The 25,521-nt window shown below is 41.5% G+C and overlaps 1 protein-coding gene across 2 annotated transcripts in view; it reads right to left on the reverse strand.

The window, feature by feature from the left end:
• NCBP1 (nuclear cap binding protein subunit 1) overlaps positions 1-24,178 on the reverse strand; it is a 28,883-nt gene extending 4,705 nt beyond the window's left edge. Inside the window, exons 1-17 of one of the 2 annotated variants that reach the window (XM_063294794.1) lie at positions 24,027-24,166; positions 18,856-18,929; positions 16,520-16,620; positions 15,613-15,769; positions 15,395-15,502; positions 14,442-14,563; positions 13,898-13,967; positions 13,401-13,616; positions 12,800-12,897; positions 11,654-11,717; positions 11,290-11,400; positions 11,092-11,156; positions 5,757-5,819; positions 4,125-4,199; positions 1,893-1,996; positions 1,303-1,425; positions 557-659 (exon numbers count right to left, since the gene is read on the reverse strand). In XM_063294794.1, the coding sequence (XP_063150864.1) occupies positions 557-659; positions 1,303-1,425; positions 1,893-1,996; positions 4,125-4,199; positions 5,757-5,819; positions 11,092-11,156; positions 11,290-11,400; positions 11,654-11,717; positions 12,800-12,897; positions 13,401-13,616; positions 13,898-13,967; positions 14,442-14,563; positions 15,395-15,502; positions 15,613-15,769; positions 16,520-16,620; positions 18,856-18,929; positions 24,027-24,060 (1,688 nt within the window). In that variant the 5' untranslated portion in view covers positions 24,061-24,166. Of the gene's footprint in view, positions 1-556; positions 660-1,302; positions 1,426-1,892; positions 1,997-4,124; positions 4,200-5,756; positions 5,820-11,091; positions 11,157-11,289; positions 11,401-11,653; positions 11,718-12,799; positions 12,898-13,400; positions 13,617-13,897; positions 13,968-14,441; positions 14,564-15,394; positions 15,503-15,612; positions 15,770-16,519; positions 16,621-18,855; positions 18,930-24,026 lie in introns of both variants that reach the window. The other variant, XM_063294795.1, reaches the window with a different exon arrangement.
• Between the last annotated feature and the right edge of the window lie 1,343 nt (positions 24,179-25,521).

Genomic DNA, 25,521 nt, shown 5'->3' on the forward strand with positions numbered 1-25,521 from the left:
TTCTTGGCCTGGTCTACATCGTGGGGCTGACATTCTCTCATTGTATAATTGGACCCAGTCATCAGCTTTTTCTTCAGAGAGCTTGTTTTTAATTTTGCCTGTGTCCAGGCTCCATCCAGCACTGCACAATCTAATGCACAAAGGGTTCTTCTTGTCCAGCAGCAAGGTTTTTGACTTTCCCCCTCCCCGGGCCTCCACTGGTCATTCTTGTTAGTCTGTATCTTGGGGCCTAAATGTACACAGGGACAATGTTCTGCTGTGGATCACGAGGTGAGAAAGGACTGAGGAACTTCTTGTTGTGACTGAGATTCAAGACTCATCGGGATGGATGGATGGATGGACAGAGAGAGAGAGAGAGAGAGATATCAGGGATCAGAGACTATACAGGAATCAGCCTATTCTAAATGGCAAGTTAGATAATTTTTAAAACAGTCATTAAATAAAAATCCTTTTTGCTTCTGCCCTCTTTTTCATAACGTTACAAGTCAAATAAAAATAAAATGGCAACAATATGAAAGTACTGACAGTTTAATGATACTTAATGATAAATACTTACTTTCCCAGAGCACTGAAAGAGTGACTGAAAGACTTTGAGGCTAAGTGCAATAGTGCCTGGACAAAAACCTCGATTTTTAAAGGATTGAATGAGAAGCCTTCATCTGGAAAACAAAGTTACAAATAAATCTGAATCCCTGTAAGCAATGTGAGCATTCAGTGAAGGCTGAGAAGGACTGAGAATTTTTACTTTTCTTTTCTTAAAAAAAAATTAAAGTGGTGAGGACTTTTCTTACAATTACACTAATACAAATGAAATCGTATATATAAAATGAATGGATTTCAGACACATACTAAGGTCTATGGATAAAACTGAATTTTAGCTCATGGATGAAGTCAATTCTCAGTTTATTTTAATAGCTATATGGTAGCTGGTATTTGAAAAATCGTGGCTTTTCCCACAATCTCCTAGTCTCAATCTCCTACTTCATCCGAAACGTTCTTCTTCCTACCTGAGTTGCAGTTTCCCCCTTTTCCCACGCGGCTTCTGTAGTGTGATTCTTTTTAAAGTACCGTAAAACTGAAGGCACATTTGCTTCTGCTTGTGTGTGTGTATGGAGGGGCGTTGGACATCAACAGCCCCAGATAAGTAACATTCTGCTGAGCCAGCACAAATTCTTGTGTGAAAATAGGAATTGGAGCCATGTACCAGATTTAACTGAAACCTAGCTAACTTCTCTGAGGTTCTGCAATCTTTCCATAACTAGAAATTAGGAATGGGACATGGTAAGTATCAGAAGGGCTTACCATCATCATCATCCTGATTAGGATTGGGCACCTCCTTCAGAATGGTGAAGATTTCATCATTACTTGCTTTATTTTTAATGGCAATGCTTAAACAGAGTGCAACATTGTATCCGGGAAGAGATTCTACACACAAAGATAGAAGCAAAGTTACCATCTTTGAAAATTGGGCACTTTTTAAATACAAAGTTCACACTGTAACAGCACATTAAATCCTTTTCCCCAGAAACCAACCATTTCAGAAAATCTTCAGGACCCAATATAAATGATTGCATGCAAGAGACTAGAAGGCATTACATACAAGGCATTACATTGAGGAGTGTTTCAGAAGAGAAGAGGCCGCACCTTTAAGCAATGTCCCCTTATGTCATCTTGCCCACTGGGGCTTCGGATGGTCCTTGGGTGACACTATGTTCCTCATACCTGCACATGGCTACAGCAGCTTTCTTTAGATGGATTTACTATTGCCTCCCCCCACCCCACTCCCAAGTTAATAGAGTTGTTGGCCTCCAACATAAACAAATGCTTCTTGTCACAAACAGCCCAACTATTTTTTTAAAGCATAAATTATATAAGTATCATCCTCTACATACTGTTACTTTCATCTCCATATTTATAAATACATGTTGGATTTGCAGGAGTCAGGACTGAAAAACTAGCAGGAACAATATCTATTATTCGCTGATGGTAGGAAAGCCTGAAAAAAGAAAAAAGAAAAAAGATTTTGCAGAAGGTTGCTCTTGCCACAGACTAGAACTACAGGCATAACCCAACCAATCATTCATAACTTGGTATTCAGTAAAAGGCACATTCATTTATTTGTTTGTTTGTCAAATTTTGCCACCACCCATCTCCCCTGAAGTACCCCAAAGCCAGTGCCTGTACCCTGAACCTGAATGTTCAGAAAAAGTTCCTCGTAAGAACTAGGGCTGTGCCCATGCTATAACAGACAAACATAGGGAAAAGATAGGGCTTCCTCAGAATTGCAGTGCTTTTTTCTTTCCTTTTCTTCGTTTGAAGAAAGCTTGTTGCCAATTTCTGTGCTTAAAAAAGGAAGGACAACAAACTCTATTGAACTTTCAGAAGTGGAAAAGGTGAAAAGAGTTATTCAAGGTTTTAATTTTCCTGTAGCATACAGTCAACTCAACAGATACAAAGGCATGAACAGCAATTTGATATAAAAGCTCCCCTTACTGTCTTCACAGTACGTCATTTTAAAAAATGTATCCTCAATGGATATCTGCGCAGGGAGAGAACTGGAAGGGAAAGTCTTATAGTAGTTGAAAGTGAGTGTAAGTTAGCTGAATTGGAGAAGTAATGCCAGGTTTTCTGGGAAACAGCAGTGAGGCTGAAGGAAACAAAGGGGCAAGAAAGAAGCGTGAGGTGACAGCTTGCATAGCAAAAAAGGCATCTGACCTGGTCAGATGCCTTTTTTGCTGTGCAAGCTGTCACCTCACGCTTCTTTCTTGCCCCTTTGTTTGGGGCAAGAGGCTGAGATCAAAGGACTGAAGAAGTTCTCTGCACATGAGATCAGAGGGTGAGGGGCTTTAGCGTGTGTCAGATTGCAGAGGAAGAACATAAACAGTGGGAGTGTAACTGGGCATTTCAGTTGAATTGCTGCCATTTGCTTGAGACTTGCAACTGCCATGGCTGGGTTTATCCACCTGAGTTACTGCCATATAATTGTCTGCACTTCTCTCCTAAGGAGGAGACATGATACCCATGCATGACTCAGTGTGAGCGGCGAGGAAGATCCTGCTGGGAGAACTGGTTAATGTTCTAGAGCACTGTTTCTCAACCTTGGCACTTGAAGATGTGTGGACTTCAACTCCCAGAATTCCCCAGCCAGAGACTGTGCTTAAAGATTAGGAAATTGGAGGACAGTGAGAAAAGGGGACTGTCAAAAGAAGAAATGGTGGGAGAAAGGAAGAACATAAGAGGCTGTTTTTGGACAGCAAGATTTGAAGTAAAGAAGAGACAGACCTTCCTAAGTGAGACCCGGAGAAGATTATTGGAATGGAGCCAATGTTGTGAGAAGCTGAGTACCATCCTGCCTGCTAGTTCCAGGTGAGAGCAGGGACTGTTGGGAATGGGGTATTGTATTGTTGGTTAGAACAGGACTGATTGCTGTGGAGATGAATTAAGGAATGTGGGTGGTAAAGTAGCTATCAAATGGCCATTTTGACTCTGTTAAGCATACCTTAGAAGCTGGAAGTAAGAATTTAGAGAGAGGGAGGTGAAAACACGCATATAAAATGGACAATGTTCCTTGTAGGCAGGATCAGGGGATGGGGAGGGTGGAATCAGATGGCAGGAGGGCATAAAGAATGGAGATCAGGGTAGTGACAGAGTGATAAGCTGAATGCAGTTGAAATGGGTTGCTCGAGGAGTGTATATGGGGCAAAACAAGAAGAAATAGGGTCACAAATGTCTGGATGCTGAATGAATGTAGACGGAGTACAAAGTAGAATGAATACAAAACTACCAATTACAAAAGAAGCATGTTGAGGTGGTCTGGACATAGAGAGAGAACGAATGAGGACAGAATTGCAGAAGAAATATAGGAAGGAAAAGGGAATGTGTCAACAAGAACGGAAAGACTGAGAAATTGCAGCTGAATGAGGGAGGAGACAAGCTGAGAGATCAAAAGCAGTCTCTGTGATACAGTGAATGTTGGTGTAAACAGGGTTTGGAACCTTTCCCCTTCTTTTTATTTCCTCCTGTCTTTAATTTCTTTTGCTTACTCTTTTTCGGTTCTTGCACAACACTGCTTACCCTGGACAGAAACAGCATGACGTGCACAAATTCTGATCTCTCTCACTCACCTCATGCATTTTTCCAGTACTTCTCGTACAAACTTAGGCCTGGGTTTGTCAAGATCCTCAGAAAGACAATCTGACCTATACACAAAAAAGATAAAGAAAGACTTATAAGAATACGTGGCAACTAGGTAGCTTTCACGTTTGTAAGATAGCTCTCTAGAGATTTATAGCATCACAGTTTCTAGGATACTATGGAAATATAGGACTGGAGTTTGACTTATAATCCACAATAATTGCTTGTAAAAAGGTGTCTTCAATTATTTAAAGGGGTCAGAAAATATATGAAAAGAAACTATTCTGCAGGATTTTCCACCACTTAGGATACCCTTTGGGGGGAGATGGGCGGTGATATAAATTTAAATAATAAATAAATAAATAACCAGTATTCCTCTGACTGCCAGCCTATCTATTTTTCTAACCATCCATCAATTCACCCAATCATCTATCCATCTACGTATCCGTCCATTATATGCCAAAACATTCCATAACAGTTTACAATACAAACAGCAATAACATATGTAAAAACAATATACTGAAATAACGTAAAGCAACACGAAATCAAACATTCATTAAAAAGGTCAGAGGAGAGAAAGAAAATAATTTTTCAGCATTTATACAGGAAAAGCCTGGGTAAAGAGGTGAATTTCCAACACGTGTGTAAAATATGACACTCTGGGGCACGGAGGCCACTACACAGGAGGCCCCCCTTGAACAGCTGCCACATGGCATTATGCAGCCCTCAATGTATGTGGTAAGACCTCCCTGATGATCTCAGTGACCAGGCACATCAAGACTTAGTGGAGGTAATTGAACAGGTATTCTGGTCCCAAATGGCTTTGGGCCTCGGAGGTCATAACCAAAGCCTGTCGCAGAAGGTAACTGGCACCACTGCAGCTTCAGCAAAGATGTGCATGGTCAAGTGCCCCAAACAGCAATCTCTCAGCAGCATTTAGACCAACGGTGGCAACCAGATCAAGTGCAAGGGTAGCATTAGAGTAGTTTAAACATGAGGTCCCAGCACATGAACATCTATAGCTGGTTGAATGTGGTGGACTCCTGGGTTTTTCCAACCCCATACCTGAGACCGTTACTGGCAGCCAGTCAGGAAGAAAGCTGGGCAGCAGATGAGTTAGGAAGACGTGGTCTGTCTTACTAAAGAGCACCAAGGAAAGAGCCCCAGAGCTTGCCCGAGATCAGAGGGGTTTTCTGAGGAGCGACATGGCCTTCCTATGGATCAAAGCAAGGCTCAACTCCAGAGCTGGGCCTGATGCTGCAGGACAATGAGGTTAGCACAGCTAAGTCCATGCCATCCAGCTCAGCCACCCATTTCCCAATATTACAAGCCAGCTGGGCTCTTTCATCCAGGGATTAATGAGGTCCTAGGGTGAACTGAAATGGCACATGGCACCGATATCACGAGGGAGAGAAATCAGAAGCCATGCCTTCCAGGAAAATGTGGAGTGCTGCTATATAAGCACTGCAGAATACTCCAAAACACATCTTTGTGTTTGAACAGAGGCACTGCACAGTCCTAACAAGCATAACCCAAACCAACTAGATGGCTGCCAGAAATGAAAATTTACACAAACACATACACAAGTAGTGCATACACGTATACCGGAACCAAACACTTACCAATCTTCCCAACTCCAACGGAACTCAAAATTACTAAGATGATGGGAAAACCAATTAATAAACCTTGATGGGGGAAAAAGAATCTGTAAATTTTACGTATCAAAATCATTTCATTTTGCAATGCTATTATCAACATTATGTCCAGATAGGTAGACAGACAGACAGACAGACAGACCAAGGCAACTCGGAGAGAAGTTAGCCAGCTGGTGGAACTACAGAAGGGCGTGGAGATTAAGGATAAGACTTGGCTACTGAAAAAATACAAAGGCCTGACTCCATCTGAAGCCCTGGAGACTGGGGCCCACAGCACTGGCTACCAGGCTAAGGAGATGCACTAGAGAAGCAGAGGCCAAGAAGATAAATGCCCTGTTCACCAAAGAACCATCCAAGGTGTACTCCCAACTGCAGTGCAACAACACAGTAACAGCAGAGCCACCAACAGCAGAAACTGAGCAGTACTGGAAGAACATATGGGAGAAAGAGAAGACACATAACACCAGTGCAAAGTGGCTGCAGGACCTCAGAGCAGACCACAGAAATCTCCCAGAGTAGGAACCAGTCACCATCACAGTAGCAGACGTCCAACAGTGGGTCAAGAACATGAAGAGCTGGACAGTACCTGGCCCAGACATGATCCACACCTACTGGCTAAAGAAACTGACAGCAGCGCGTGAACGCCTAGCAGCACAGATGAGCCAGCTGCTGGCAGCAGGCTCCCACCCAGACTGGCTAACACAAGGTAGGACAGTGCTGATCATGGAAGACCCCAACAAGGGAACAACACCATCCAAATACCGACCAATAACCTGCCTCCCCACAACATGGAAAGTCCTATCAGGCATCATAACCACCAAGCTGCAGGACCATATAGGTCAGTGCATGAGCACAGCTCAGAAGGGCACCGGGAATAACACCAGAGGCTCCAAACACCAGTTGCTCATAGAGAGAGCAGTCACCCGAGACTCAAGGTCTAGACAGACCAATCTGAGGACAGCCTGGATTGATTACAGGAAGGCCTATGACTCAATGCCACATACATGGATCTGTGAATGCCTGGCACTATACAAAGTCAACAGGACACTCAGGACCTTCCTCAAGGACTCAATGGGACTGTGGAACGCAACACTAGAAGTCAACTCAAGGCAGCTTGCACAAGTGGTCATCAAGTGCGGCATATACCAAGGTGATGCACTGTCCCCGCTGCTGTTCTGCATGGGCTTGAACCCCCTCATCCAGATTATCACAAGAACTGGATACAAGTTCAAGAGTGGAACTATCATCAGCCATCTCCTCTATATGGATGACATCAAACTGTATGCTAAGAGTGAATGAGACATCGACTCACTGATCCACCTGATACGAATCTACATTGAGGACATTGGGATGTCATTCAGACTGGAGAAGTGTGGCCAGATGGTAGTAAAGAGAGGGAAAGTACTTAAGACTGATAAGGTGGAACTACCAGCAGGCCACATAGCAGACATACAGACCAGCTACAAGTACCTTGCGATCCCACAGACGCATGGGAACCATGATGAGGAGGCAAGGAAGACAGCAACATCCAAATACCACCAAAGGATAAGACAGGTCCTGAAGAGCCAGCTCAATGGGAAGAACAAGATCCACGCCATCAACATGTATGCCCTGCCAGTCATCAGATACCTTGCTGGTATAGTGAATTGGCCAAAGGAGGACATGGAGGCTGCTGATGTGAAGACCTGGAAGCTCCTCACAATATACCGAGGCTTCCACCCCAAGTCCAACACCCAGAGACTGTACACCAAGCAGAAAGAGGGAGGGTGGGGTCTAGTGAATGTCAAAGCCACTGTCCTGGATGAGACCCAGATCATCTAGGAGCACATCAGTAAGATGGCACCCAAAGATGAGCTGTTGAGAGAATGCCGGAGGCAGCAGCAGACATGGAAGGGAGATCAAGCAGAGGAATTGCCTTGGCAAGACAAGATCCTGCATAGGATGTAACATTGACAGATAGCTGAGGTGGCTGACATTGAGAAATCCTACCAGTGGCTGGAAAGGGCTGGACTAAGACAGCACTGAGGCACTGATCAGAGCAGCACAAAAACAGGCACTAAGCACCAGATCCATAGAAACAGGGGTCTACCACACTAGACAGGACCCTAGGTGCAGACTGTGCAGAGAGGTCTCAGAGATAGTCCAACATAGTGGCAGGGTGTAAGATGCAGGCAGGAACGGCATACACTGAACGGTGCAGCCAAGTAGCTGGCATTGTGTACAGGAACATCTGCACTCCCAAGTCCAGATGGGAGATTCCACAGAAGGTTGTGGAGAATGACAGGGCTAAGATCCTGTGGGACTTCCAGATCCAGACAGACAGGCAGGTACTGACCAATCAATCAGACATCGTGGGAGTAGAAAAGGACCAGAAGACAGCGGTGGTCATAGATGTAGCGGTGCCAAGTGACAGCAACATCAGGAAGAAGGAGTATGAGAAGCTGGAGAAGTACCAGGGCGTGAAGGAGGAATTAGAGAGGATGTGGAAAGTGAAGGCCAAAGTGGCCCCAGTGGTGGTAGGGGCACTTGGGGCTGTGACTCCCAAGCTGGGAGAGGGGCTCCAACACCAGAGCTCTCTGTGCAGAAGAGTGCAGTGCTAGGAACAGCTAAGATACTGCGCAGAACCCTCAAACTCCCAGGCCTCTGGTAGAGGACCCGAGGTTGAGGAAGACACATACCACCTATAGGGGTGAGAACAGAATTTTATATTTTTAAATAAAAGAACTGACTGCCAAGTCTGAGGAGATGCAAACTCTTAGAAACCGGAGGACAGAAAATGTCCAATCATTTACAGTAACTGAATCTTCTGAAGAGCCATCTCAGAGGCGCCTGCATGCTTTGCAAATGCTTTGACAGAGATGCTGTGAAACAATTCCGACCTGAAAGAGGGGTGGCTGCATTCAAGAGCTGCTGCACTCAGACGCAGCATATTCCAAAGCACCTTTTTGGAATCATTTGCAAAGAATGCACAGCCTTACACCTAATAATAATCGGGTAGCTCTCTTCTAGATCTGAATAATATGAATTTTTTATCAGCAATCTAACTTTGCAGTCAGCACTAACTAGTTGATTATGAATGTGATAGGGAAGCTTCAGATGATAATACTGGAAGAAATAATTTATTTGATACTAATTATTTTTTATTATATTTTTTTTCAAATATATGTTTACAAGATTATAAAGAATATATGATGCAGGTAATAGAAAGAAAAAAACCAGTAAAACAATAAAATAGGGGCAGATAGTTATATCTTGAATAATAACAAGTCTAAAATAGCATATGGCTAATATAGTCTACCACATGATTAAAAACTTAATATATTTTATATCCCATTTATAGTCAAAACATGCCTCGATTGAACTTAAAAATGATTTGATTAGCAGAATTGAAATCAGTAACAGAACACTGGTAAACCTATAAATAATGAACAATACATTGGAAGAATACTGTAACTGATATGTAGATTATATGTTGAATTAAAATATAACTCTAAACCCTAAATTTTGGATGTGGCACAATTTCATGTGCAGAATTATAATCTAGAAATAGTTTCCAAATAAGATTGAATTGTATATCATATTTACTTTTTAAATATGAAGTTATTCTGAACATTGAAGCACATTCCCACAGTTTGGTTAGCCATTCTTCCATAGAGGGGATCATTCTCTTAAAAAGTACAGAAAATCCTTGCAGCTGTTAACGTTTACAATACTAGTTCAGTATACTTTGAACAAATGTATGGTTCGGTAAGTTTACTGAAAATATCTCAGCATGAAATGAAATTACACTTTTCAAAATGTGTTCCATTCTGCAGTGAATTAATTTCCAATGTTGTTGGGCACTGCAACACTGCTACCACGTACGGAAATAGGGATCTACTTATTGCATTTCTAGCAATTCGCAGAAAGGAATTATTTATTTTAGCAATCATGGCTGGAGTAATATACCAGTGGTAAAATACCAATTCTATCTAAGTATAATACTTGAGGTAGATCTGATAGTCCTTTTCCACTGAAATTACTACTCTTCCATTTCCATGACTTCATTGAAATTTTGCATCCATTTAGCTATACAGTCTTTGACTTGCTCAGATTCTCAGTCATGTTTCACCAAAAGACTATAAATCGTGCCTAACAAACGTTCAGCATTATGAGTTATAAGGTTTTCAAATTCAGTTAAAGTTTTCTGTTTCTTAATTTGGTACCATGACACCAAACCATTACCAATTCAATTATTATTGAATTGAAAAAAAGGAAAAGTGCATATACATTTTCAAACAGAAGTCAGTAACAATTGCCTCAGTTTATGCTGCGGATGACAATAAGTTAAACAATTATTAATACATCATTAGCAAATAGTTTTAATTGTTTCTTGTACAGCTAGTTTGACTCCTGGGATTCTATTTCCTTGACCTATTTGGATTGGCAATAGTTCTAATGCTAGTAAAAATAAAGAAAGAGGTGACAACCTTGACTTATTCACTTTGGTATAGTATACTGCTGTGAAGTAAGACCATTCACAATAAATTTAGCTTTTTGTTCTTTATAAATACTCTGTATCCATGCCCAAAAAAAAAAAAAAAAAATTAGGGCCAGAGCCTATTTCAATCCATTTCAGATTGTCAAAGGCAATTCACGGACAATCTGGTTTTAGAATATAATGTTTAGAGTATTTCTGATTGTATATCTCATATATTTCTGGTCAGGATGCATAATCTAAATTTAAAAAACCACTTAGCCTTTTAACAAGAATTGCTGTGAATTTAAACTTGTTTTATAATAGTAGCTCATTAAGACTCCATTTATTCAGTCTAGGGACTTCTCTATTCAACTTTACAATTACTGAGCTACCATCTGCGGATATTGACGATGCTACGTTTGTGTAAAAAAAATCAGTCAACAAGGAATTGGAAATCCAAGAGAGATAACAATGTCATATAATCTGAAACATTTTAAGTAAGTTTACTCATGTTTCTTGTTGATAAAATTCACTTATTTAGAAGAGGGGATACAACACCATTCATATCACCAAGAACTAAAATATTACCCCCGGCAATCTCAAAGGAGTTGTCTTATTGTCATCTGCAGCATAAACTGAGGCAATTGTTACTGACTTCTGTTTGAAAATGTATATGCACTTTTTCTTTTTTTCAATTCAATAATAATTAAAAGAGAGAAGTGACCTTAAAATATGAAGGCATGTAAAAGCAGAGGTGTTCATAACTATCAGAGATTTAGCTGAGGCGAAGTAGCCCAAGTCACTAACTCCTCAGAAAATTTAGGTGAGAATGTCCTTACTTACCTATCTACGCAGATAGTATTCATTGTATCTAAGCGCATGTACAACATTTCTGTACCTTGGGCAAGCTGTTATTTTTCAATTAAGGTTTAAAAATAGTTCATGTTATAATTTTTAATTACAATATGCCTGAAAGCAGAACATTCCTTTTGTGATCAAAAGGTGTTAACTGCTACAAGAGACTTTTGGGAAAAAGGATACAACTTGAGGTAAAGATCCAGGCTGAAGTTTGCAAAGTTCAATAAAAAGTGTGGTATACATGACTTCGGTGTGAGGCGGAACAGGAAGCTGAAACAGCTCAGAAAAAATGACCTGGGGAAAATACGAAAGCGATACGAAACATAAACTTGCAACAGTAGAGGCGTGGAGATTATTTCACTGTCAGAAAAAGCCGTTGTTGAAATGCCCTATTCCAGTCCCACAATGGGCTTTCTAAGCCTACCAGAAATGGTCCAATCTCAAAACAGGCCATTCCAAGCTCCACTCTGAGATGAAGAGCTATCATCAGAGAGGAAGACCACTGGCACTAGGTAAGGAAAAATGACAGGATAAATACAGTGTTTACCTCAACAACGTGGTAATTCAGAGGGATCTTGTTGTTTCCTGGATAGCTTGTTAATTGGGCAGCGCTACGGAAAAAGACAGGTATGTGACTCAGAATAAAAAGGCCAGGCAGGAAGCAGGCAGGCACCTTGCAAAAATCATACTTTCTGTTGTGTGTGCCGGGACCACACCGTCAAAGAGCTCCTTTCCCTGCTGGGGCTGTCTTCCTCCGGCTTCATCAGCAGGTCTTGGGGAGTAGCTGCCAAAGGCTCTGTGACTCTGCCCTGCCCGTCCCTCTTGGGAAGGACGGGTGAAGAAACAGATCTGACAGAGCTAGATCTAGCCATTAACAAATAGGGAAATTGCTATTCACAGCATCTGACATGATTCAGAAACGGATGGATGTAAATCTGCAGTTTTACAGTATTAATTTGGCACACAAAGACACAGTTTTAAAGAACACTTCTCAATATAGGCAAAACAGATCAGTATCTTTGTTCCAGGCTGTTCTCCTCCACAAATACTCAAATTTTGTATTTGATGGCTACTGGCAGCTTAATTGGACCCATTTAATTTTCCAGATAGGCATGTCTTCTCTCTCTCTACCTGACAGCAGTGCAACACAGCCAGTTATGAATGCAGACTTCCTACCATCAGCTTCGCTGGACTTTTCTCAAAAGTTATGATGGTTATTGCTCAAAGGAGTTTGCCACCTTGGAGGCCTTGGCCTCAAATTCAGGAGGTGTTCTATACTCAGCATTTTTCTCCAACCGCCTCCTTGTCAGCTGGAAATTTCTTCTTCTAGCTTTTTTGTGTTCTTGTTATGAAAGTGTTTCTCCCATATAGTATACTTTAAAGTGTATTTTAAGATATTCACTTTACTGAATAATTTAATAAGCATTGCAATTGCAAAAGAGCAAAGAAACAGGGGCAAAAGACCAACACCTGTAACCAATTTGTACTTTTACCGTATTGCAAACTATAATTAAAAATATCTCAAATTACAACAGAATTTCAGCCAGTGCATCCAATCTGCTTGGAAATTCTGACAATGATTTACCCGTATGTATTTAAAAAATGCTTTGTCTGCTTTTCACTAATAATAATCCGAAGGAGGGCATCCAAGGGGGAAGCTGAATTACATGCACATGGAGGCAAAGGGCCCTACCATGTCTTCCTCTCTTTCCAAAAGGATCTGATGATGCAGTGAAGGTTTTCTTCGATCACAAATCGTTCCACAGAGTGGCTCCCAGGCATAACTGGGCCCTGACAAAAGAAACGACAGGGGTTAATTTAATAGAGGAGCTTGATTGTGGGGATTTAACATTTATAATGTACTTTTCAGCATATAGAAAGTTCAGCTGCCTCACTCTGGTTTTCACTGCCATAGAAGAAGAAAGAAGAAAGAAGAAGAAAGAAGAAAGGAACAGGCCAGAAGCCAGCGAGCTGGAAACTACTTCTAGAAGCCCAGGGATGCTTAGTATTTTCTTTCAGAAGCAGCCTTTTCAAACGGACAGCGCCACCAGAAGCAATGGTGCACGGGGCAGAGGGAGCCCTTAGGAAGGGAAGCAAACCCTGAGCTATTTCAGCCTTTCTAAACAACGCCAAGCAACATGCTGGGTCTCGGCTAGTGTTAGACGAAGTAACGGCCCAAACCGAAAGGTCAGGAGGCAAAGGAACAGACCATCTGGACACCGCCAAAGACAGAGACACTTCATTTCCCAGAAGACGGAGCATTACACGGCTGCCGCCCCACCGCACTAACTCACTTCGGGATCATCGGTGTAGTCAAACATTCGGAAAGTGACTCTCGGCATCGGGTACACGGAGTCCGCTGTGTGGGGCGGGGGCGCAAAAGGAGGCAGGTTGTGCTGCAGCGCTTCACAAAGCACGCTGTCAAAAGCGAGGTACGGCCTCGGAACGTGCCTCTCTTGCCAGTGATCCTTCTTCATCTTCTGGATCTGGGCCCAGAGGCAATCCAAGTACTGGAAAGCAAAAGCATCCATCAGACACGTTCGTCTTTGGCAGGCGAGGACATTCCCGAACCCAGACTGGGGTGTGCTGTGGGAAGTCCCCTTCCCAATTTTCTCAGAAGGCAGCTCGGGGGGAAATGCAGAATACAGAAAAAGGCAGGACAAGCCATTGACAGGACTTTCTCACTGGAACAGGGGCAGCTTCATGGAGCCAACACTAGAATTCGGCATTTGCAGTAACCTTTCTTCAGATGGGCGTGAGGACAGGAATTCAAAATCCTAATTATAGTCACCTCTTCTTGTGGATGTGGTTTATCAGCAGACCAGACTTGTAGCATGGGCACGTGAGTCTTCTGACGCCGTCTGCCGTAAAAGAACACAACCATTTTAAGGACTGCTAATGACTGATTTGTACTTCAGCTCAGAAAGAGTCTGAAGGAAACAGCACGTTATTCAAACCAGCGAGTACTTCTCAGTGGGCAGGAGGCACTCCCTTGAAAGAAGTAAGCGCCTGGCTTTAAAAGGGTGTATGCGCTTTCAGTGACCAGATTCCAACTAGGTTTTGGGGACATCTGGCTCTGCCACCATGTAGCAGGCATTTCTTTTCATAGAAAGTCGCTCGAAGAATCATACAGCCACAAGGCTGATGTAAATCTCTTGCCAGCTCCGTGATCGCTCCAGATCCTTTCTTAAGCAGCACGACCTGCCTACTGTTTTCCAGGACTTCCCACCCGTTGGTCCCGGTCCTGCCTTCAGGGTCAATGGATGAGGCCTACAAGGTTCTGTGTTCATACTCTGGTAACACATAATGACGCAAAGCAACATTCATTTTCTTACTTCAGATAGTTTTCAACAGTGGACAAGATCTGCTCCATTTCAGTATCCTTTTTCTCATAGAGCTCCTTCCCCACCCAAGGTAAGGATGACAGGAACGCGTACACATACCAGTCACACCGCACCTGTTGGTAAAGAACAGAGACAATACACAGTCAGAGAATACTTCTAGTTCTTGCTATAAGACTATAGGCAAAATCCGGTCAAAGACCTGAATCTCACGTGAAGCACCATTTCTGCTTCCAGAACGCTAACTCTACGTTACAGTGCTTCAGGTGCAAAGCTGCAAGAGCAGAGATCCCTAGGCGTACAAGTCTCTGCACATAAATGGTCGGTTTTGTGACGGCCAAAAGAATCCTGCGCCGTACACAGGGGAGTATGTACTGAATCTGCACGAAGCAATAAAAAAAAATATAGGACAAGAAAGCCAAACAATTTTCCTTACACTGTGCTGATGCTCTATTATTTACATCAGCTTTTTCAAGGAGCTATTTCACATGCTGCTTCTGATTGTATTTAAGATATATACTTACTTTCTGGAGTAAATGAAATCAGGCTTGGCCTGGCAAACATCTGTCAGGCATCGGCACCAATTTGTATGATTAAAACACTTCCCATAAATTTAAATCCTAGAAATGTTTAAGGAGCTACATTCCCATGCAGACTTTCAGTCTGAGAAAGAAACGGTAAGGGCCCCGTTTGCCCTTCCATATCACGGGCAGGAACATTTTGTTTTGTCCTACTTATGTTCCCTCTGAAAGCCACGGGTGACAGGGACAAGGGCACCGGAAGATACATGGCCAAACGTTTCAGCTTACTGTTTAGGCTTCTGTTGTAGTACAAGGCGAGCAGAGGCTTACCACATTTACAAACATGTTACAAAAATGTCAACAACCACAATGCCAAATTCCAGCAAGTTACTTCTCTACCCATGCAACAAAAGTATTGTTGTTTACCTGAGGTACATCCTCCTCCTGCGTCACACTAACAAAATTCTCAAACATGGCTACCATCGAGGGTGCAGCTATTACGTGACAATTCACAAGATCAGAAAGAAAGCGCACCTGGAGAAAGAGAACATTCAGCTAATTCCCAATCAAGGTAAAACAGTGAGCTCTTCAAATTCACTGAAAACCAAACTAAGTAAAGACTCTAAGGTATGAAAACAACTTACTAAATATACAGCTTCGTTGTACATGTTGACTTTCAAACATTCTTTCAGCTGACGTACCATCGCTTCTACAAACTCCCCACCAAAATTGTAGTTCCTGGCATTCAGCAATCCAACAAGAGTTGTGTAAATGGTCATCTTCTGTGGTAACAGACGTGCACTGATTTTTTTTTCATAAGAGAGAGAGAAAGTAGTATCAAACACTAACTCTGATCACAACCATCATATCATTACTCCTATTTGTGGCTAATTCAAGCTATTGGGATGCATACCTTTTGAGAAGAAGCAGTGTATCACATTAAAAATAAAGGTACTGTGAGAGCCAATTCAGTCTTCATCCAATGTTAATACTGCGGTTCCCACTGGGAAATCAAACTTAATTGTATATAATTATATAAAATCCTCCACTGTGTTGGTGTTGTCCCCCAATCCCATAATTAGTTTAGCTTCAGACTGAGAAGGCAATATGTTCCTTGCAAAGCAGGGCATTAGTTGAAAGGAGAAGATATAATAAGCAACAACTCAGGCAAACATGTAGTCCTTTCTTTGAGCTCTTATGAAAATTCCAGAGTAAGCTGGCACTGTGAATCGGGTCTCAACGTATGGCTGCAAAAAACAAGTTAAATTAAAAGAATTGTATTGCAGTTACTGGGCCTGAATGATCAGCGATAGAGAACTATTCTGACACTGCTGCTCCTGTCCACTCTCCTTCCTAGTAAGTTACCTTGCTAATTATCCCATATTCTCTCCAAGTTTAAAAAATTCTTTAAACAGGAAAAAAATATGCAGGTATACAATATACACAATGAAGTGTTTTGGAAAAGTTACCTTTCTCAAAAGCAATTATTTAAAAGCATTTAATGAAGGTAATGCATTACCACCTAGATCCATAAATCTTTTGCATACGTACACTGTACAAAGGAGTCTCAGTATTTTGCTTTTGTAGTTTGGTAGATCTGCCTCCAAAACTCCAGCCAAGCCTTCTATTCTACTTTCCAAGGAGAATAAACTCTGAAGGGATAAGATATTAAAAAGTCATTATCTGATCATGATATATTACCACGATTTTTCTCATTAAAATGTCCTGTCAATATGACAGTTAAGGCAGCTCTTAAAACTACTAATCAAAAGACAGTCTGCTGCCATTCTCTATTCTCCTTTCTTCCATAATGAATTTCTTATGGTAACACATATAACACAAAGGAAAAAAAAAACAGTGAGAAAATATAAGGAGGTTAAAAATAGATGATGACATCAACGTGATCTTCCTAAAATGCTAAATGAGGTACTGTCATTCTACAAAAGCCTCATGTGGAAGGATGCCTCTTCAGTCCGAAATCTGGTATTAATGGTTCTGTGTCAAACATTAAATTTTAAAATCCTCCACAACTGAAAGAAGCCAGCAATTAAATACAGATGCAAGCAACATTTAGGAGAGGCACTGGTAACCTCAGGGCCCATCTGGCCCTTGTCTGATCCAGAGGAGGTCCATTATTTTGTGGCTGGGAGCTGCACATTTTAAAAAAAAGATTTTCTTTCCCTCCATGGACTGGGGGTCACCTCAGCTTAAGTTTATGAAGCTATTGCCCCAGTTGGAAGGGCCTCTTGCAAGGAGTTAGTTCAGAACTCTGCCATAACACATGTCTCAGGCAGGCTGAGAGCAAGGAGGGAGTAAAAGAAAAGGAAGCATATCCCTTCAACTCTCTTCTTGACATATTGCCCCTTAGGGAATATGCCATCTGACCAATAAATAAATACACATTTATAGGGGATTGTGTACATGTTTTTCCTAGTTCCAATGCCAATGGTTAAGAGGAAATCAGGCAGACCCAAAGTTAGCCCTCTCCTCTTTTGTTGTGGAAAATGGCTTCATCTTTACCATGTCTGAACACCACCCTGCAGCGATGCTGGCTCTGAACGATGGGAGATAAAGATTCCTTTTAGTTGGGATATGATCAGCTGATGATCATACTTCAACTTTGGTGAAGAGGAAACTCAAGTTACCATTAATCGTGGTAAAAAGTGATCCAAGCGTAACTCCTTAAATTCTGTAGCCTAAATTCAAAGTAATAAAGATTTCCCACATCAAGGGAATATAAAGAAATCAATACAATTAGCACAGGTTTTAACAATAGTGATGACAAAGAACAATACCTGCAGTGCCATGGAACTGAACCATCTAATATTCATACAACTGCAGCGCTATCCATTATTTTTACGTATTTCTAAAACAAGAGCAATTCCACTGCATAGCAAAAAAAAATGGAAGAAATGAAATTTCCTAATTGTAATTTCATTTACACTCTTGTTAACGTGACCTTGTAGTTTAATGTTACTTGCTTAAGGAATGAGTTCATTGTGTTTCAGCAAAATGACCTCATGGCAGTTTTAATAAAACACTTCAATAAATTAAAAAATTCAGTTACATTAAATAAAACAGCAGATTGGGACTTATTTGCTATTCTGATATTACCCCCTATTTCATTTTTTGCCTACTTGAGACATACAGTATTTAGTTTTAGGTTGATCAACAAGTAGACATCATTTTCATTTTCTGTCCCAGTAGTCAATGCTCCTTGTCATATTCTGTTTCCCCCTTTTTACAGGCTGTTTTAAGTTAGTTACTATCCTCTACTGAAGCAAAGCCTTATAATTATTCAGACTTTACGTAGATAAAGGGCATGTAAGTAGGGATTCAGGTATAGCGAGCACTGACAGGACTGCGGTCCAATAAGGCCACAGAGTAATAAATATCCACGTGGCTGAGAGCTTCCAGACTGAAAGAACTCTAATCAGCCCAATGAGAACAGCTTGATCAGCTTAGCAGCCACATAATGTTTTCTTACTATTAATTAGAAAACTGGAAAATCAAGGAGAGTGGAGTAGCATGCTAAAACACAGCATGAGAAATTGATCAAGTATTAGAAACAGTAACAACACTGCAACATATTACTGCAGGTACCATTTACATAAATGAGTATATGAAATGTTAGGGTCCAACTGTACAAGGATAGTAAAAAGATTCCACATTAAAGAATACCTTCCCGTGTTTCTCAAAATTATCAGAATAGATTTTCTGATGGATAGTACATGAAGTAGAAACTGCTTTTAAAAATATACTAAAAATGGAACGTACACTGTAGCGTTCCCATTTCTAAATATATATTTATCTCATTTGTATTTCAGTATTTATGTTATTGTGACACAGGGAAACCACAGAAATATGAAGCTGCTAGTCTTTCATACCTTTTCTCCCACTTTGCATATTAAGGATTCCAATCGCTCTGCAATAGACACTTTCCTTTTCTTGCATGGTTGTCCTATTTCAGTGAGACAAAATAGAAACACTGTTTCCAGGAGCGAAAAAGTTCCAGTAAGGTGTGAGACACTGTCTCAACTGTAGTAGTAAGCTTCAAAAAGGTTGCACTTATATTTACATGTTTCCACAATTTATTCCAGTGAAATGCCATATTATATGATGCTGCACTGAAATGATCCCATTGTTTAGCTAGAAAAAAAGAACTTTTTATTCACAGCTCAGTTCCATGTTTTCTCCTTTTAAATTATATTTATTTGGAATCTGGTTAGAATAAATTGATAAATAATTAATAATAACAAAGTGTGCTTTTTCCCTCCCCGTCCATCTTTTTATCTTTTTTGACATAGCTGAAAACAAGGACCACCTTGTTCTTTTTTTTTAACTGACCTATAGTCTGTACCAGAATTATGACAGTTGCAGAATTCCACCCATTTTGTGCCAGTCATATAACCTAACACACTCCAAAGAAAAAGGGGATTCTGGGTAGTGGGGGCAGTAGGGGACAATTAAGCAAGCAAATATAGGCTAAGAAACAATTCATGTCTACCTATCATATGGCTTAATGCTAGGAAAGGAGGAGCCAAAACCCAGTCAAGCTGAGGTGAAAATGGAAGAAAATCTAAACCTATGTAACACTTTTTAAAGATCTCTGTTTACAGGAAAGCATCAGGGAATATGAAAGAAATCAAATGACTTTTCCTTTCAAGTTCCAGCAGCTAAATAGGGCATGTAAAATTTTAATCGACCTAGCCGCTTGGAAATGAAAATGCCAGCTGCCAAGATCCTTTAGTCTTCCACTGCATCTGGATAACTTACTCAAACCCACTACCAACTTCTGTGGAAGCCCAAGTGAATCACATGGATTCTATCCACATTTCGTCTAGAACCTAATGGTGTCAATAGTAATAGCTTAATACATTGCTATAAAACAGTAACAAGCTATTTTATGTGGAGTCCTAGGTGCTCTCTGAGCCTTGTTTTCTTGCAGACGTTTCATTGCCAGACTAGGCAACATCTTCAGTGCAAAAAGGGAGCTGGCCTTGCTCTCTGTTTATATACTGTGGCTTGCCCTGCTTGTGTTGGTAGGGGTGTTATTCTCTCCTTGGGAGTTCTTTGGTTGGGCTATTGTTTGCTGCTTGGTTGATTGCCTGAGTTAATGGTTCCTTGATTAGGGTGTATTGTGCTGTTTGATGGTTCATCTGGTGTTAATCCTAGTGTTGATTTTTGCCTATCTGGGTGTTGATTGCTGGCAAGGGAATGTACTGGTCTTTTGGCTTTTCTATTGTCTCTTTTGAATGGTATGTAAAACATTGTTTACCTCTATGTGTCTGTTGATGGCTGCTTTGTCTGAGTGCCAGGCTTCCAGGAATTCTCTGGCATTTTTGGATTTGGCTTGATTTAGGATGCTCAGTTTCCCAGTTGAAACTATGGTTGAGTCTGTCCATGTGTTGTGAGATTAAGGAGTTCTCATCGTGTCTTCTGACTGCTAGTTGGTGTTCATGGATGTGCTCTGCTAGTCTTCTGCCTATCTGTCCTACATAGTGGCTGTTACAGTCTTTGCATTGTATGTTGTAAATAACTCCTGTTTTTTCTTCTTGGGCTATTGGGTCTTTTGGGTTGCTTATTATGTTTTGAAGAGTTTTAGTTGGTTTATGTGCTACGGTGATGCCATGTGGTTGTAACAGTCTGTTGGTGGTTTCTGAGACGTTTCTGATGTATGACAGTGTTAGCCTTTTCATAGTTTCCATTGGTTGGGTTGTAGTGGGTTGGGTGGTGAGGCACTTTTTGATAAAGTTGAGTGGGTATCCATTTTGTTGGAAGATGCTGTGCAGATGTTTTTTTCTTTTTTCTGGTGTTCTGGGTTGCTGTGGTATCCTAAACCAAGCCAAATCCAAAAAGGCCAGAGAATTCCTGGAAGCCTGGCACTCAGACAAAGCAGCCATCAACAGACACATAGAGGTAAACAACATTTACATACCATTCAAAAGAGACAATAGTAAAGCCAAAAGATCAGTACACTCCCTTGCCAGCAGTCAACACCCAGATATGTAAAAATCAACACTAGGATTAACACCAGATGAACCATCAAACAGCACAATACACCCTAATCAAGGAACCATTAACTCAGGCAATCAACCAAGCAGCAAACAACAGCCCAATCAAAGAACTCCCAAGGAGAGAGCAACACCCCTACCAACACAAGCAGGGCAAGCCACAGTATATAAACTGAGAGCAAGGCCTGCTCCCTCTTTGCACTGAAGATTGATTGATAAATAAATAAATACATACATACATTTATTCACTGCCCATCTCCACCTCATGGGGGACTCTGGGCAGTTTACAATAAAATGTTGCCTAGTCTGGCAATGAAACATCTGCAAGAAAACAACAAGGCTCAGAGAGCACCAAGGACTCCACGGTTCAACCCTGAGCTACAAATATTTGCTTCAAAGCTATTTTATGTTAAAAAGAATAAAAGAAACACAATAGCTTTCTTATAGCATGTATAATTTGAATAAATAAGGAATTGCTGATCACAAGAAGTCCTCTACATTTGAAGAAGTCTTCAGCAGCATAGCCCAGAAATTTTCCTACCTTATTTACTATGGCTAACAAAGGATTTGTTAGAAGACCTGGTAACAGATCTTCTGTTACCTAAGAGACCTGGAAGAATTTGAAGACCTGGATCTGCTGCCTTGCTTGGGATGGGGAGGGTAACAGCTCCACTTGGGGGTGGTTGGTGCCATAGCACCCCTATTGATTGTGATTCCATCTCCTCTTGGATTTTACATTTATTATCTTATTTATATTTATATTTTTAGATTGTAATTTAGGTTTATATGTTTTTATGATTACTTTTATTGCAAACCACCCAGAGTCCCCCATTGGGGGGAGATGGACAGTGATATAAATTTAAATAATAAAAATAATTAAATTTTGGTACATCCTTCCAGAAGAAAGTTTTGCGGTACGCTGGGTTCTGAGAAAGCTTGCTTGTGTTTAACATTGCCTCCAAGCAAACTGAAATTTGTCCAAGAGGAACTTAGCATTCATTGTATTTGTTGCCACTATTCCTCCAAAGAGTGTATGATTTGCTAAACTGATTATTAGAATTGTTACAGCAGGTTCAAGAGTAACTTCAATAGAACTTTTATCTGTTTACAATTGGTCAGGTGTTCACTGAGCAAGCATTCACAATCAATAGACAAATATTTCTGCTTCATGTTTCCTGATATAAAAGGGAAGTAACACTTTTATGCAAAGATTTATAAATATTTCTTATATTTCTGTTTCTTGGTTACATAGAATAAAGGCTTGTCTGCTCAAGGGCTGTAACTTAGAATTGGTTCTCAAAGAGCAACGAAGATATTTTCCCTACACTTTGGCAACATCTCCACAGCTTGGGAAGGTTGGGGATAATTCACTGTCTGCCTCTACAGTCAGAAGCTAAGTTTCTTGGTTATCTCATTATTTATGAATTCTGTTATATGCACAGATTATATACCACGAATATCTAATCACATGAAATACTTTATGCATTTCCTCCTTACATAAGGGGGAAGAGATGCTGACATATAATATTTGGCCAAACAGAGCTGAACTTAGTATCAACTTATTCATGAGATGCCCTGAAGGTATCTACATAAAATTCTGCCTTGTCTATTGAGTCTGCTGTCTTTGTATGGCTGGTTAAGTGGGAGAAGACTAAACCAAACTTTTGAAAGAGTGCCTGTGTATTCAGAGTTTTAAAAATATGCAAAATTAAAGTGTGGACAGTTATACCTGTGAGACTAACATACAATATATTGTTGTAACAATGTATAACAATGTACATCTGCCAAAGGGGAAGCATTTTTCAGATTAATGGATTCCCTATGCCCATTCGTCTGAGCAGATCTGGGGTGGTCATGAAGAAAAGTATAAAACTCCTGTGTGTGCACAAAACCTGTGAATCTAAAACAGGGTCCCATAAAAATGATAATTTTAAAAATTAGTTACAGGTTGTGAACCTGTGAAACTCTTTCATTGCTACAAGGCACAGCTCAATTTCTAGCAGGAGAAAAAGACCCTGGAATATGGGGTGGAGCTGTTCATTATTACATCATTAGGCATAACATACAGATGCCAACCGCAAATACATTAGTCAAGTTTGGCTAGTTCACATCAAACTAACATTCTTCAGGTTATTCTCCCTAACAACTGGGAGAGAAGTTTATATGTAATTGATTAGAACACTATCTAAAAAAAAATATTTCTCTTAGGCAATTTTTTTCCTCCAAAGTTTTCTAGAATACTCACATTACTAATCCCAGGCTCCAAAATTTATAACAACAACAACAACTTTCGTTCCTAATCTCATGAGGAAACCTGCAGTGGATTCCTCTATGCAGGAACACTGATATCTATTTGCACCTATAACCATTCCAGAAAAAATGAAACTGGGATGCGATAAGGTGGAAATTTCAGGTAGCAGAAGTAAGAAAGGCCCCCCTTTTAAGGCTTTTCTAAGCAATTCCAGAGAAAAGTCATCCACATCCACCTACTAGACTGCCACCAAATTTCATTCTTACATTCATCTCTGTTTCTGATGTTACAAAATTAGCCTGGGTACAAAGACTGTCAAAGGCCTCATATGGCTATTTTTGAGCAGTGTGCAAATGTAACCCCAGCTGAAAACCCACTCCTCCTCCTCCTCTAAGATTAATGTAACACCACAAGGAACCTAAACGGAACACAGAGAGATGCCAGTGGCGAAATCTTGAACGCGCTGAAAACTCCAGATTCAGGAGCCCTGGCATCTCTACTTAATGAGGATCTCCTGGGACAACGCGAGGAGAGCTTTTTTCCTCTGACTTGGCCAAACTCCTGCCGATTCAAACACAGAAGACCAGCTGGCCGGACCGACACTCCGGCTGCTTTCTGGCTCTGTCAGCAGGTAGGATGGAGGCGATGGGAAATCCACCATGATTGGTTTTACCGCACTTCCCCCCCCCCCTCGAAGCGCATCCGGAGAGCTCCGAGGAGTTCCGGAGCGGCAACGGCACGGGGGCAAGGAGAAGGCGGCCTTGCAGCGATCTCCCCCTCCACTTCCGCTCACCGTCGTTCTCGTCCCTGTGCCGCCTGCGCGACATGGCTCGACCCTCCCTCCGGCTCGGCGGACGGCCTCAGGGCGCTCTCGGGGCGAAGGGGGGCAGCCGGCGCCACGGCCCGATGACAGTAGCAACCGACGCTCGGCGCGCTCGCCGGAAACCTCCGACGCGCAGACGCCTCCTCAGAGAGAGAGAGAGAGAGAGAGACAGACAGACACACACACACAGCGAGGCAGCGAGGTGCTCGCGCGCCCGCTTCTCCCTGCCCTTCGTTCCTTCCGGCCCACTGGCAGGCTCTTCCGGGGGCCTCTGGCGGGGGACCAGAGAGGAGCTCCAGGGGTGGGACGGGATGTGGCCGGAGCTGTTCCGGGGCAGGTCAAGGCCAAGGGACGGTCTACCACTTGGGAAGCTTCTTGAGATACGAAAAAAACCCCAACCTGCCAGCCCCGCCCCGCCCAGCAGCCGACGCACCTTTGTTGTGGTGCCTCTTTAGGGGAAAACAAGCACAGGTCCCCCGACAATGTAGGTTCCTGATGTTTTCCTTTTCTAAAGAAAGGACGTGGGGATAGCTACACAAGCGGGAACAAACCCAGCGTCAATCCCCGATACTTCGCGCTGGGATTCCTTATTATGGGGTGATAATTACACCCTGTAAGGCTGTTTTGTTAATTATTCCATAGGGAATCTTCTCATGATCGTTGTGATCCTCACCTCAATATTCATTCTGCAGTGAATGCCTGATTTCGAAGAAGGGCGGAATATAAATGTTAGATATCTTCCTCGTTAAAAATACATAAACGGTTGTGGGCACGGTTGAGAGACGGGATCACACGTTGCATTACTTTATAATTTGTCTTGAGCTTATGTGTTTTGAAAGGTTTTATATGTTTTAACTATATGTCATTTGAGTTTAGCGTTTGTGCTTTGTAGAGCGCAATCTGTGGCATAAGTGTGTTGGGTAAAGCTATGCTATTGTAGTTTATTTGGGAAACGGTTAGGAAACCATGGTGTAGCTTGAATAGGTCAAAGTGAAGAACTATTATGGTTGCAATTTTGGATATGCTTGTTTGGAGAGTCCATTTTGACACAATGGCTGGGATCACCGCTTGCCAAGCAGAAGAACGCTGCCACCTTTGCCTGTTCCTCCTCAATTTGTATGCTCCAGTTTCCTTCTGGCTTGCCATGTCTTTCTGACCAAACTAAGTCTGCCATTTGAATTTTCTGAAAGTGGAACTTGTACTCAAAGTTTGTCATCAGTTGCAAGCTCTATGCAATTCCAAGGAGTGTTAAAAGCCATCAGTGCAAAATCTTCCAATATCATTCCTGCCTAGAAGCTGAAAGAAAGGCCCAGTTCACCACAATGTATTATTATGCAGTTGTTTTCTCAGATCGGTGTTAAAGTATGTTACAAACCTAAAGAAAGTTTCCTATGTCTCCAATAATTAGTTCATTTGAATCCCTAAGAGCCATGTTGTTTTATATCCTAAATGTTCTATCTCTACC

This window comes from Candoia aspera, chromosome 2, assembly GCF_035149785.1.
Source record: "Candoia aspera isolate rCanAsp1 chromosome 2, rCanAsp1.hap2, whole genome shotgun sequence".
Classification (NCBI taxonomy): domain Eukaryota; kingdom Metazoa; phylum Chordata; class Lepidosauria; order Squamata; family Boidae; genus Candoia; species Candoia aspera.